The sequence below is a fragment of the Pavona decussata genome, unplaced genomic scaffold, assembly GCF_977016875.1.
Source record: "Pavona decussata unplaced genomic scaffold, jaPavDecu1.1 SCAFFOLD_154, whole genome shotgun sequence".
In the NCBI taxonomy this organism is placed as follows: domain Eukaryota; kingdom Metazoa; phylum Cnidaria; class Anthozoa; order Scleractinia; family Agariciidae; genus Pavona; species Pavona decussata.
Window position 1 is genome coordinate 440,727 of NW_028145566.1, and position 12,351 is coordinate 453,077.

General features: G+C 38.2%; 2 protein-coding genes across 2 annotated transcripts in view; one reads left to right on the top strand and one right to left on the bottom strand.

Moving 5' to 3' along the window:
• Positions 1-860, bottom strand: part of LOC146466030 (HEAT repeat-containing protein 6-like) — a 95,190-nt gene extending 94,330 nt beyond the window's left edge. The window contains exon 1 of the mRNA XM_085127818.1: positions 584-860. Within this exon, the coding sequence (XP_084983944.1) occupies positions 584-760 (177 nt within the window). The 5' untranslated portion in view covers positions 761-860. The remainder of the gene's footprint in view (positions 1-583) is intronic.
• Positions 861-955: 95 nt separating this feature from the next.
• On the top strand, positions 956-11,734 carry LOC146466042 (beta-1,4-N-acetylgalactosaminyltransferase 3-like). Its single transcript, XM_085127831.1, has 4 exons — positions 956-2,343; positions 5,651-6,170; positions 9,289-9,701; positions 10,382-11,734. The coding sequence occupies exons 1-3, from the start codon at positions 1,298-1,300 to the stop codon at positions 9,622-9,624; spliced, it is 1,902 nt and encodes a 633-aa protein (XP_084983957.1). The 5' UTR covers positions 956-1,297; the 3' UTR covers positions 9,625-9,701; positions 10,382-11,734.
• The last annotated feature ends 617 nt before the right edge of the window (positions 11,735-12,351 follow it).

Below are 12,351 nucleotides of genomic sequence, written 5' to 3' on the forward strand. Positions count from 1 at the left end.
TTTTAATGAAGGAGCCTTTGTGGATGAGATCTAGAGAGGCACTTCTGGCAATGACTGATTCACATAGCCAATGTGGAGCGGTCCCTGTAGCTCTTCAATTCGTGAACGAAAAAACTGAAAGGAAATGGCTTTACCCCAGCGTAAGAACATGTGAAACTCACAGTTGACATAAAACCATGGAAACAAAAATGTCAAAACATACAAAACAAAGAAAACCTGTCAGGTTCCTACACCAAGGTAAGCCAAGAAGAAGAAAAGCTTGACCTTATGTGATTGTATCTATAGAGAGAGACGCCTTTGTTTATTAAATTAAACTCAGGGTGGCCCTGTCAGACAGCACAAACCATCGAGCTGACCTGCTATCAATAGAAGCCCTGAATATTCTAAACTACAAGAATATTTACAATAAGATAAAAGATGAAAATGATAAAGAAAACACTAAACTGTTACTATTATAACAACTATCCTACAAATATCATAAAATAATTAGACTATTATATTAAGAACTATACTTTCAGTTAAACTTATTTAAAATATCACACTACAAAAATGAAATAAGAAGTGTTAAACATAAAAATCTAACCTCCTTGTTCTCGACAACACTTGTTGCATAGTCCAGAGAGTTCAGTTCATCAAGAATAACGTTGAGATTTGTCACCAAAGTTCCTGCACATGTCTGTTGTAGGTTCAATATTCTTCGAGCTCCATCTTTCCAGTGAACTCTATCATCTTCGAAAGACATTCTAAACGACCGTGACATAAGAAAGTTGTGTTTTCTTCATTAAGACGCCTTTTCATTCTTCCATTTCTGATATTCTTGCGTTGTAACTTTTAAACCTTTCATCGGCGCCATCTTAGATTTTTTAGCAGAAAAGATATATTATGCAGCATACATGACAGGGGTACTTCTTTCTGTAAAACGGGCCAACGATAACGATGAGGTCGATACCAGAAGCGATCCGATACGAGTACGAAATTTACCGATATTTGGTATTTTTCATGGCGATCTCACTCTGTAATGGTCCGAATGCCAAATATTTACGTTATCGCCATAGGATATCGAGATTAGTCGTCGAGTCCACGTATTTGATGCTTCTGTGATACAGCACGGTAAGCAGTATCCAAGGGGATCGAAACAACCGTTCCTTCTCGCAACCATCGATATCTTTCAAAGAAACACGGCATCGACGATATCGCGAATTTGGTATCGATATCTCCCCCTTTACTTTTTGTTCGTGTCGGCCATTTGCAGAACATTTGCATCTGGTTTGCACGCTTGGTGAAGATTCCTCAGAATATGCGATGTATGGGAAGGCGGAAAAAACCATATTTATTTGCTTTGGTGGTAATCGCTTCAGCCATATTTATCGTTATTCATTTCATCCGAGATCGAAAAGAAGATGACAACAGATTTGAGCTTACATCGTCTTCAAACAGTCATGAGAGTTTTTTGAACGTGGCAATATGGGAGGACATTTGTGGTCACGAAATGCAATCGCTTAAAGAATTTCCACTTTTTCCAAGTGGACCATCGAAACGCTTGCGGACGTCAAGTTTGCGATTACATTTTAAGCAAGAATTCGAGAATTTTGGACTACGAATCTATGGATTTCTTTCTCCCAAGGAATCTGGGAACTACAATATTTTTTTGGCCTCAAGTGGGACTTCAGAGCTCTGGATTAGCTCCAATTCCAAGCCAGAAAATAGCAAATTGATTGCTAATTTAACCGCAGGGAGTAACTGGAAATACAGCAACGATGAGAGGAGTGCAATTTCAATGATAGTGGGAAGGCGTTACTATCTGGAAATTTTACATAAGGAAGGTCACCATGATAAATGGAGAACTAAGGTTAATCATTTACATGTTACATGGAGGTGTTCGTCTTGGAGAGAAGATAAACCAAGAGGAATACCTGCAGATGTGTTTCTTCCATTTGAAATTGATTTGAACGTTTTTGATCACGTTCGAACACTTGATCGTGACACGGGAGTTGTCTTTCCCATTCATATACAGCGTCACGATCCCAGGTTTGTGAATGAAGAAGTACAACACCGTGCAGAAATGTACCTCCTTCCTTTCATCAATGAAAGAGATGCGCAAAATCTATTCCCTCCATGCGGCTACAATCCGTCATATCTTGTCAAAGGACCTTTAAAGAGATACCAGTCAACATGGGAGATGCATTACACCTCAATTTTTCCCTTTGACTACAGTGATGTGTTAGAGAAAAAACCAGAAGGAGAGGGAGATTTTTTGAATCTTGGCAATGATGAGTTGGATGAAAATACTGCGAAGGCAGTCGTGTTCCAAGTCTGGGCACAGATCCAGAAGAAGCATCCCGGGTAAATAAAATCTAGCGTAATTTGCAGTTAGCCTAACATTTTTTGAGGGGTTGAATAAAGGTCTGCGAATCCACCAATGTGCATCAATTTTGGACCAAATCCATTGAGCTGTAAGTTTTTTTCCATAATGCGAATCCGCAGGACTTTAGCTTAATAAACTTGAAACCCCTTGCATGTGTAGGGCATTGAGAAGATTCCAGTTCCAGTGGAAGAGAAATCACCAAAAGGAAAATTTAGGATCATCTATCGTATGGGGTGCCTTAACTGAGATATCAACCGATGTATCGACCGTGATATCATTGGTAGCTTAATGGTCCACTACCGGTGGCTGTCGGCTCTGTATCAGTCAATAGTTGAGCGAGAGTCAATTGCTAGCTCACTGATACTATCCACCTTCAATCAATGAACATCTAATGAATATCACTACTTGATCGACCCTCGACCAACAAGCAATCAATATATTGGTCATTTCTCAATCGAGTAACAACCAATGGTCATGCGCACATGACTAATAGGCTTATAGTAGGGCAAGAGTTGATCTCTAGGCCACAGATACTGATTATTGAAAATCTATTCATGACAATCCACTGAAACATTACCTACATCAGTGTAACTGAATTTTTTGACAGTGATTATTGATTGACAGTCGATGGTCTATATTAGTAGGCTAGCAGTCAACTCTTGCTCCACTATCGGTTAATACGATAGTTGAACGGCACATCGGGTACGTGTCAGTCAACTGTCAATCGAGTGATGACCAACATATTCATAGGTACATGTTGACATTCAACTGAGTGGTGGCTGATATATCATGTCGGCTAACAACAGTCGATCAAATGTCAGTGAAATATCAATAATGTATCAGTGGATGTTCATTGATTGACAGTCATTGGTCTATATCGGTGGGCTGGTGGTTGACTCTCGGTCGATATCTGAGTGGCATATCAGTCGTGTGTTCGTCCAGTATCGATCGAGTAACAAGTGATTCATTGGCCAATATGTCGATCAAGGCACCTTATAAGATACATGAAATTTAAACATGTACTCATCAATAGCTTGTCAGTTTGTCACAGTTAATCCAGTATGTTCACAATCATCATATATTGTCAGCAAGCCTTCCATCAATACACCCAAGTTGCTGGCTTTCACAGGTGCTTTGAACCATAACAAGCAACATTCTGTAAAAGCTCCTTACGAAAAAGCCATGAATAATGAAGGATAGAGTCCACAGTCAGAACAAAATAATAAGCAAAATCCGAAAAGCATAAATGTGTGGAAATTGTGCATTGAATCCATATTCTGAACACATTTTTGACCCAAATCTGCTGATCCGCTAACCTATTCACCCCCTCAAAATTAAATGAAAAGCAAGAAATAGATTTGCCACTCGTGATGACAAATTTAACAAAAATGTGAAGTTTTCTGGAGATCTGCATCAATCATAAAAGGAAATATAGAAGTGTGAATTTCACAATTTTTAAAAAGGAATATATGGTCAGAATGCTACCACTGCCTAGATGCCATGCATTTCTTTATTAGTGAGGTCTCTAGAAACATTCAAATTTGGTTAAATTCATTATAGCAAACATATTTCTGAACTCATGTTTTAAATTAACCCAACATTTAAAAATGTGACTCACACTAATTACCACTTTATTGCAGTGTAATGTTCTAGGAGTCATTATTTTGCTATTAGCCATTTTCCTACAAAGATAGTGTAGCATCAGTTGTGGTTTACTTCTCAAAAATTTTGCGTGCTTCATTACCCTTACCCTGCTAGCAGAGGTTTCTTTCTGGCAAGTCTTTTAGCATGTATGAAGTCAATTGCGTCAAGAGTATTTTGCGAAATACTAGAGATGCAAATGACTTCATACATGCTAAAAGACTTGCCAGAAAAAAACCTCTGCTACTCAGTCAGTCAAGCCATATTATAGGAAATTAATGCTCTATGAAGTTGATTATTTCTAGACTGTTGCTATTATTATCCCTACTTCCCATGAGGAGATGCAATACTTAGTGGGAAGAAAAAATAAGAGACTAGACAAAGCCAGTGAGAGAGTTTGAATTTTGCCTCGCTCTCTCAACCCAAAATTTTGATTGGCTTAATTCTTCTCTCAGAAGTGTTTTCTCAACATTTGGTTCAATGTTTTCCAGAGAAAATATTGTGGCAATGTCAATTAATTGCACAGCTCCTTGATAGAATTTTATTTGGAACTTCCTTCTCTCCCATGCTAACCTTCTAAGCCTCCATACTGATCAGCATCAAATTTCTCCTCACTATATCCCTACGTGATCAAGGAAATGATCACAAAAGATGAACAAATGTTTTGATGTGTATGCAAGTTCTCTCAATTAGTACCAGAAGAAATAAGTGGAAACAGTGAAGAGAATATTTATGTTGATCGATACTGGGGCTTAAATTCCTTTTTTGTGAACTAATTTTCCTTCCAAATATTCTTGTCAATCGGATTAAATTGCATTACCATATTTATTTGGCTGGTGTGTCAAGAAAGTTTTGTTTGGCAAAATATTTCAAACCTCCTTTTTTGAGAGATTTTTTTACCAAAAACTAGCTTGAGTTTGCGTAAAAATCGCTCAGCTTATTGCCAAAATAATAAATACAGTAACTTCCTTTTGTGAACTACTTGTACTGCCAAATATTTAAGTTAATTGGATTAAGCTGTACAGTCAACTCTCACCTTGTGGACACCTCACTGTTACAGACAGCTACTAAATCTCCAGCAAAAATACAGACATTTGACTGAAATAAATTTCCACTATGCTATTAAGGGCAAAAACTCACAGTCCTGAGGGTGTTCGCAATAAAGGGTTGACTATCTTCATTTTATTAACACAACGATTAATCTGAGTCCTTCAATTAAGAAACAATTGTTCGATGACACTGCATCCAGAAGTCTTCTCAGTATTTCATGAGGGAGATGCCCCCTGGAGGAGCCTGTGTGTGGACTAATGATAATAATATTGACTAGTAGTTATGTATAGCAGGTTTGAATAGTTACCTTCTGTACCCAATACTGCCTGCAAAAAGGACAGAGGAGAGCTGCATATGTATACAGTGTGTGAGACCCCTTAACCCTGCTGCCAAGCAAAGATATGCATTTTTCCTCACCTTATTTCAGACCAAACCCTTAAAGTCAAATAAACCCCTGTTAGTCCTCAATGTTGTTTTAATCTTTGTCAATTCAATTACCCATCTCATATAAATGAAAGGCACAAAATGAAAATAAATGAAGGACTTTATAATATTTATAATTTTAAGGCTTCTCTGTTCTCTTCTATGATTTAGGAAATATTCTCTTCAACGAATCTTAAATGTGGAGGAAAACCATGATCAAGGTAAAGGAGACAGATATTTGGTGGAGCTGGAACTCCAAGAAATATCAAGCAGAAAGTCTGCAAGGTTCTCTGAATATGTATACAGGCCATGGGGTGCAAAAACCCTCTGTACCCCTGTGGGCGTGGCATGGAACAAGAGTGCTGTGATAAACATTTTACTAACAACAGGAAATAACCAGGGACGATGGATTCTCCATTTTCTTGACAACATGGAAAAAATTTACAAAATTACAAAGGATTCCAATTTTAATGTGGTTATCACTGACTTTAACAGCACAGATCTTGATTTTGAGAATGTATTGAAGAAGGCTGCGATTCCAAGTTACCAGTTTGCTAAAATAAAGGACAAGTTCTCGAGGGCGCTGGGGCTGCAGTTAGCTGCTGAGATGGTCAAGGATCCTAATTCAATTCTCTTTGCAATGGATCTTCATATCGATACTCCATATCACTTCCTGGATGATGTCAGAAAGGTTTGTAACTGTGTAAATGATTATGCTTATTTATTTATCCCATGCCATAAAGAATGCAGTCAATAAAGAGAATGCTGGAAAGCCATTGCTGTGATATCCCATGGGTCAGGTCATACTCAGCTAACATTCAAAAATTCATTAATAATTCATTAGCCCATTGACCTATCAAATGGTCGATAAAACATCACGTGCAGTGGTTTTATATCCGATAAAACCTCCTCCTTTCTCATATGCTAATTTCCAATGTTCACAAAAGCATCATTGCTATCAACTCTCTTGACACGCTTTTCTAGGAATGGTTTTGAAGCCATTAAAAAAACGGCAAGATTTCCGCACAGCCCCATACATTTATTATGCATACAGTCTTTGTTCAAAGGAAACAATAGGGATAACAATAGTGCGCCGTTGGGATTACTTCGCTTTGTTCCTCTTAGTTTTTGTATTTTCTTTTTAAGTCTATGTGGGCTTTGCCAAAATCTTTAAATTTTAGGAAAAAATAAGGAAAATCTAAACAAAATTTGACAATTTTAGCAATTTTTACGCATTTTAAAATGTCCACGTTTTCAAAATGTTCAGGATTGAGTGACATGTTTTCGCATGGGCCGTAAAAAGAACGGCAGATTAACCAGTGGTTTTTAATTGCGACTGCCGTAGACTATCAAAAATAAAGTATTTCTTTACCTTTCTTTTTGTTTTACGTTCTATTTTTGCTGTTGTCGTTCCTAAAATAAAGCCAGAGGTTCTCGCTTGCATAGACGAGCGGGCTTCATGTGTTACGGTATCTGATATTTCGTATTCCTCCGGCGAATCTCGAAGTGCGCGTAGAGCGCTACAATGCTTTGTCAGTCCTGGTGAACTTCGTTAAGGTTGGCATCTTACAATATACGCCAATATTGCTCGTCTTTAGGGCTTTCTTGCACCCAACTGGCGGACATTCCACGGACGACGCGTTTAGATTGTGTTCCTTGTACTATTCTGTTCACCATTCGTAATCCGCAAGGATATTAGGCGACTTTGAAAGGCGATTAAAGGCTTGGAACGATGGGCGAAGGTCAGTCAAATTACAGACGCAGTAGCATGGCATTGACGTGGGGAAGCGATGGACGAAACAGCAAAGGGCACAAAAATAATAAGACGACGATTCGGAGCATAAGCAATAACTAAAAAAAGTGACGTCGGCGAAGCCTCGTTAACGCTCTACAACTCACTATAACATGGGTGCATGGGGCTATGACTAGGAGAAAGACCCAAACCGAGACCGGCCAATCAAGGGGCGAAAGTGACGCATTTTTCCGTGAGAATTGCAAGGCAAGTGCAACGCACAGGAAAAATTTGCCTTTGTATTATTATGTAGATTTTAAATGGCTTTCAAAACACAAAATATATTTATTGAGGGGTAATTTCCAACAAATTCCTCGTAGTCTAGTGGGAAAGCAAATGGACAGTGAATCCAACGCTTACAGTACGGCTTCAGTTCAAGGCACGGTATGGTAGGTAGACCGAAAAAAAAAATAGAAAAAGAAAAGCGTCAGGGGGCTGGAGTAAAGAAATAAAGAAAATGGGATTGGGAAAATGGAGAGAGAAGTGGAGAAAAAGTCATGACACGACGAAATCCTCTTTTATTGACCCAGTAAGTATTAATTGCAATGTATATATGCAAAACACATGGGAATAGCTTATTGTCTTCAAAAACAATGAAGCGCATACATAATTAATACATCAGCATGCATAATTAATGTATGGGGCTGTGCGGAAATTTTTCCAAAAAAACTCGCAGCATGTGTTTTATCGGGTCTAAAACCAGTTTTAAACCTGATAAAATACTGCTGCTTGTGTTTTAACGTAACTGTGTATCTATGGATGGCAGGAAATCGACATAAATGTAAATTAAATCGCTTTAACTTAGTAATAAATCTAGTGGAACAAGCACAACAAAGGACTTACCAAACGTTGAGATCCGTTGGAACACTAAGCAGAAGAAATCTAACGTAACTGAAGCGATCCAAATTGAAAGCTGCACCTTCGCATTTAACGGTCGTATTTATCAAATCTGCATAATTTGCGGGAAATAACAGGCATTTAAATAACTCTACGATAGCGCGGGCCTGGAAACGATCCCCGCAGACCAGTTGGTGTTTTACAGTGATGACGTGCGCCGTTTACAACGTCTCGCGTTTAAAAATCGCCTTTACGGCAAACGGCAAACATGAGATTCGCGTTTATGTTTTCTTGAAATAAAGAGTACGAAGATGAGAATAGTGCAAACTAATTCTGGCCTTTGATGCTAACGCAAAACTACTCGATTTGACAGAGAAACTGAAAACAGCAAGCGGCAAATATAGGATAAACATGGTCACGTGGTCATTTCTCACGTTTGCCGTAAACGTCATTCTTAACCTCTCTATGATTGGTGGAGAGAACAAAAGAACGAACAACAAAACAATAGAGCTTAGAAAAGATGCAGGCCTGCTGTTTTCAATTTCTATGAATTTTTGCTAAGAAAATCGTCTTGTAACGATCTTATTGGTGAATCGACGATGAGAACTCCTTAACATCTAAACCTGAAGAAGGCTGGTTTGGCCAGCCGAAATATTGTTTTAAAATATATTACGTTGTGTCAGCTTTGCAGTAGTCTTTGGACTTCTCATCGTCTATTTTTTAAGTTTGGCCGATTAGGCCTCCTGTGAGATCCAACGTACAAGCAAGCAGGATCTTCGTTAACGGCTTTTGCAGTTTTTAAAGTTTTCATTCTTGGTGAAGCCATAAAATTGACCCCTTCCTATCTATGATGTGGCAGAACCATCCCTATAATTTCATACGTGGTCTAAGACATGTCATGTAAATCTGTGCACCAAGAGCTGCAAAATAAACTAAAGTTTTTGGGGTATAATTAATAGGACGAGCGCGAGGGACTCTGAGTCCTCTTTGTGCCTTTTGCTTAAGCAATTAGACAACTTGCTTACAGTTTCTGTAACCAATCAGTGGTAGCAACCTTGAGCTTGCTGTCAAATTGTTACTAGAAAATCCACTAAAACTCTCCACTTCGAGCAGCTTTTGCCTGCTTTTCCTTAGCTTCTCGTCTTACTTTTTTTTGTGTGTCTTTTATCTTATTCTGCAGCACTGTATTCAAAACAAGATGGCCTACAGTCCTTTTGTAATGCGCTTAGATTGCGGAGCCACGCCCAGTCGCCCCATGGGCTACTGGGAAATTTACGGCCTCGGTCTGATGGGTATTTACAAGAGTGACTGGGACAAGGTCGGAGGAATGAATATCAAGGAATTCAAGACCAAGTGGGGCGGAGAAGACTGGGAGATGAGCGATCGTATTCTTGAAGCTGGAATGGAAATAGAAATACTAAAAATGATGCACTTTTTTCATTATTTCCACTCAAAGAAAGGCATGTGGACCGATACGAAGGCGTCTCCCACCGGCGTGTCAAAATATTGGCATTAATGTTTTCATGCGTTCGAAAAATGGGAAAAAGTTGACAACTTTGGGAAGCTCCGTATGGGATAAAATAGTAATAACTAGTAATACAATGAAACAAGATGCCTGCTATACTGGCATTACGCGAGATGCTGGGGCTGATTCATTTATTCCAACTGTATGCTTCGCCGATTGATAAAACTATCCTTGCTAATGGAATAGTTTGAGTCACGACGATCGCGTTACGTTGTTTTCCGTGTGTTACGCGACTCAGACTATCAGCGGAAATTTGTGGAATTCCATTACGATAACGTAAGCTTCTCAATGACCTCTTTTCAGTCTCGCGTCGTGGTCTAAGACTGTCAAACAAAGCACGATTCCTTCACTAAGAACTCACCAATTTCCACCGTTTTACGTGTCGGGTGCTTCTTAGAAGTTATTCTTTCGATTTGCCGCTTCAAAATGGTGAAATTTCCCTTTGAAAACGGCACACTTCAGTCCAGAACATGTTAAAACAATATGGCGCGACTTAATCCGTCTTTAATAAATATATCAAATGATGCATTGACGTCACACAGGTAGGGGTGAGTGGGTCCCCTCCCTCACGATATAAGCGACAAGAATGGATTTTGATTGGCCTGCTTTTGTTGAAGACAATCAAAACAATACATCCCGAGTAGGAGAGGGGAGAGTTTAATGAATAAATTAATGTACCGATTTGTGTATACGACGAAGAAAAAAAAAAAGAAATCGACCCGTTTTAAGACACGGTATGCCCCCTCAGGGCATCCCGCGTAATAATAGTAATATAATAAATAGTAATTTAGCAACGACAAACGGTCTTTCAAATGATAGAAATAAAGCTTTTTAAAAACGATCTGATGATTTTGTGTTGATTCAAAACTAGATAAGGCAATTCCAGAGTTTTGATTGGCTTAGCAGCTATGGTATATCAGCTGTTTTTAAAAACTGGATCATTGTATAATGCAATTCCAGGGATTGGAGTCACTGGAATACAATATAGCGTTTGCCAAAATGGCGTTGTGTTGTTTGCCAAGATTAGGAAATAGTAAAGTGAAGATACCTCTGAAATTTTAGTACACGCGTTCATTAGCTCTAAACTGGATAACTGTAACTCCTTGTTATTTGGACTTCGTAAACACCTGTTAAGTAAGCTAAGATTAATACAAAATACTGCTGCACGCATTGTTACGTTAACTAAGCGGTCTGACCATATTACTCCTATCATCATTAAACTTCACCGGCTACCGCTTAACTATCGCATACGTTTTAGTCTTTTTGGTCTACAAGTGCCTTAATGGCTTGGCACCATCTTACCCATCTGAACTTTTACACTACCATAATAGTTCACGTTAACTTCTTTCTAGTTCTCAGAATCTTTTAGCTGAGCCTAAATCTAGGTTAAAGACGTATGGCGATAGAGCTTTTTCTGTAGTTGCTCCTGGGATATGGAATCAATTGCCTCTTGAACTCAGGAGTGTCACCTCTGTTGATCAGTTCAAGACGCAGTTGAAGACATATTTAAATTGGCTTATGATGTCTGGTTATTTGTAGTTTAGTTAATTTCATTATAATAGCTATTAGTTTGTATTTTATAGTTTAACCATTGTACAGCGCTTTGAACAATTAGTGGACACAGCGCTCTGTAAGTGATTTTATTATTTTTTATTATTTTTCGCTCTGTAAGTGATTTTATTATTTATAATTATTTATTGTTTTTCTTATAACAATACTGATTACAGTTTAAGAGCTAAGGAATTTGTAATTCCTAGAGTTAACACCACAGGTTTTGGGAAACATTCAGTAAAATTTTTGGGACCAGTACTCTAGTCCAATTTAGATGCAAAAGTGAGAGAACAGCAATCTGTAGATACTTTTAAGAAGTTGATTAGGAAACAAAATCTAGCTGCGCTTATTTCTACCAACGACTGCGAAAATTGCGTGCTGTATAATTCTTAGAATTTCTTTTGTGATTGAGTCTGTTTATATTTTGTTAGTTTCTTTTATGAATGTGATATAGGTTTTATGCATATTTTATGGTGTCCTTACTTAGTGGGAAACCGCTATATTATATTGTCACAGAAATAAAGTTTTTATTATCTATTATTATTATAAATATTTCTTGATTGTTTTTGACAAAACAATGATGCCACTCCCGCTTGTTGGATATGAGATGATTATAACCAGCAAGGCGCGTAGCGTAGCGTATCTATCATCTCATATATCCAACGCGCGCGAAATAGAACCAACATCTCTTGGTACTTAAAAAAAGCACTGAATTTTTCCACTATTATTTGTCGGTTATGAGAATTGATACTGCACGTCTTGTTGGCTATCCATCATCTTTTCAGTATTATTCAACACACTGCAACACCGCTGCCCAAATATGGTCATGGTGCAAAGAAAATTCGTCGTCCTCAGTCAACAGATATCCTGCGATATACGTAATTTCGTGTGTCGGAGAAAAATAATGGCAACATAAAGATCGTCTCCAACTATTCCGCAATAAAACTGTGCCGTTTGATATCAATGTGTTGAATAACAAGAAAATAGATTCCGTTCCCGAAATCTGTGTTTGTTATACAAAGTTTGTCTCAGAATCTCGATTTCTTTAGCAAGGCTAAGAAAGTCTTTGGCTTGGAGAAAAAACATGCCTCGCTCACCATCATCTATTTCAACAGAAGCTCAGAGCAAGAGTCTTGTTTCTTTTCATTAGCTTGTAATTGGTAGATG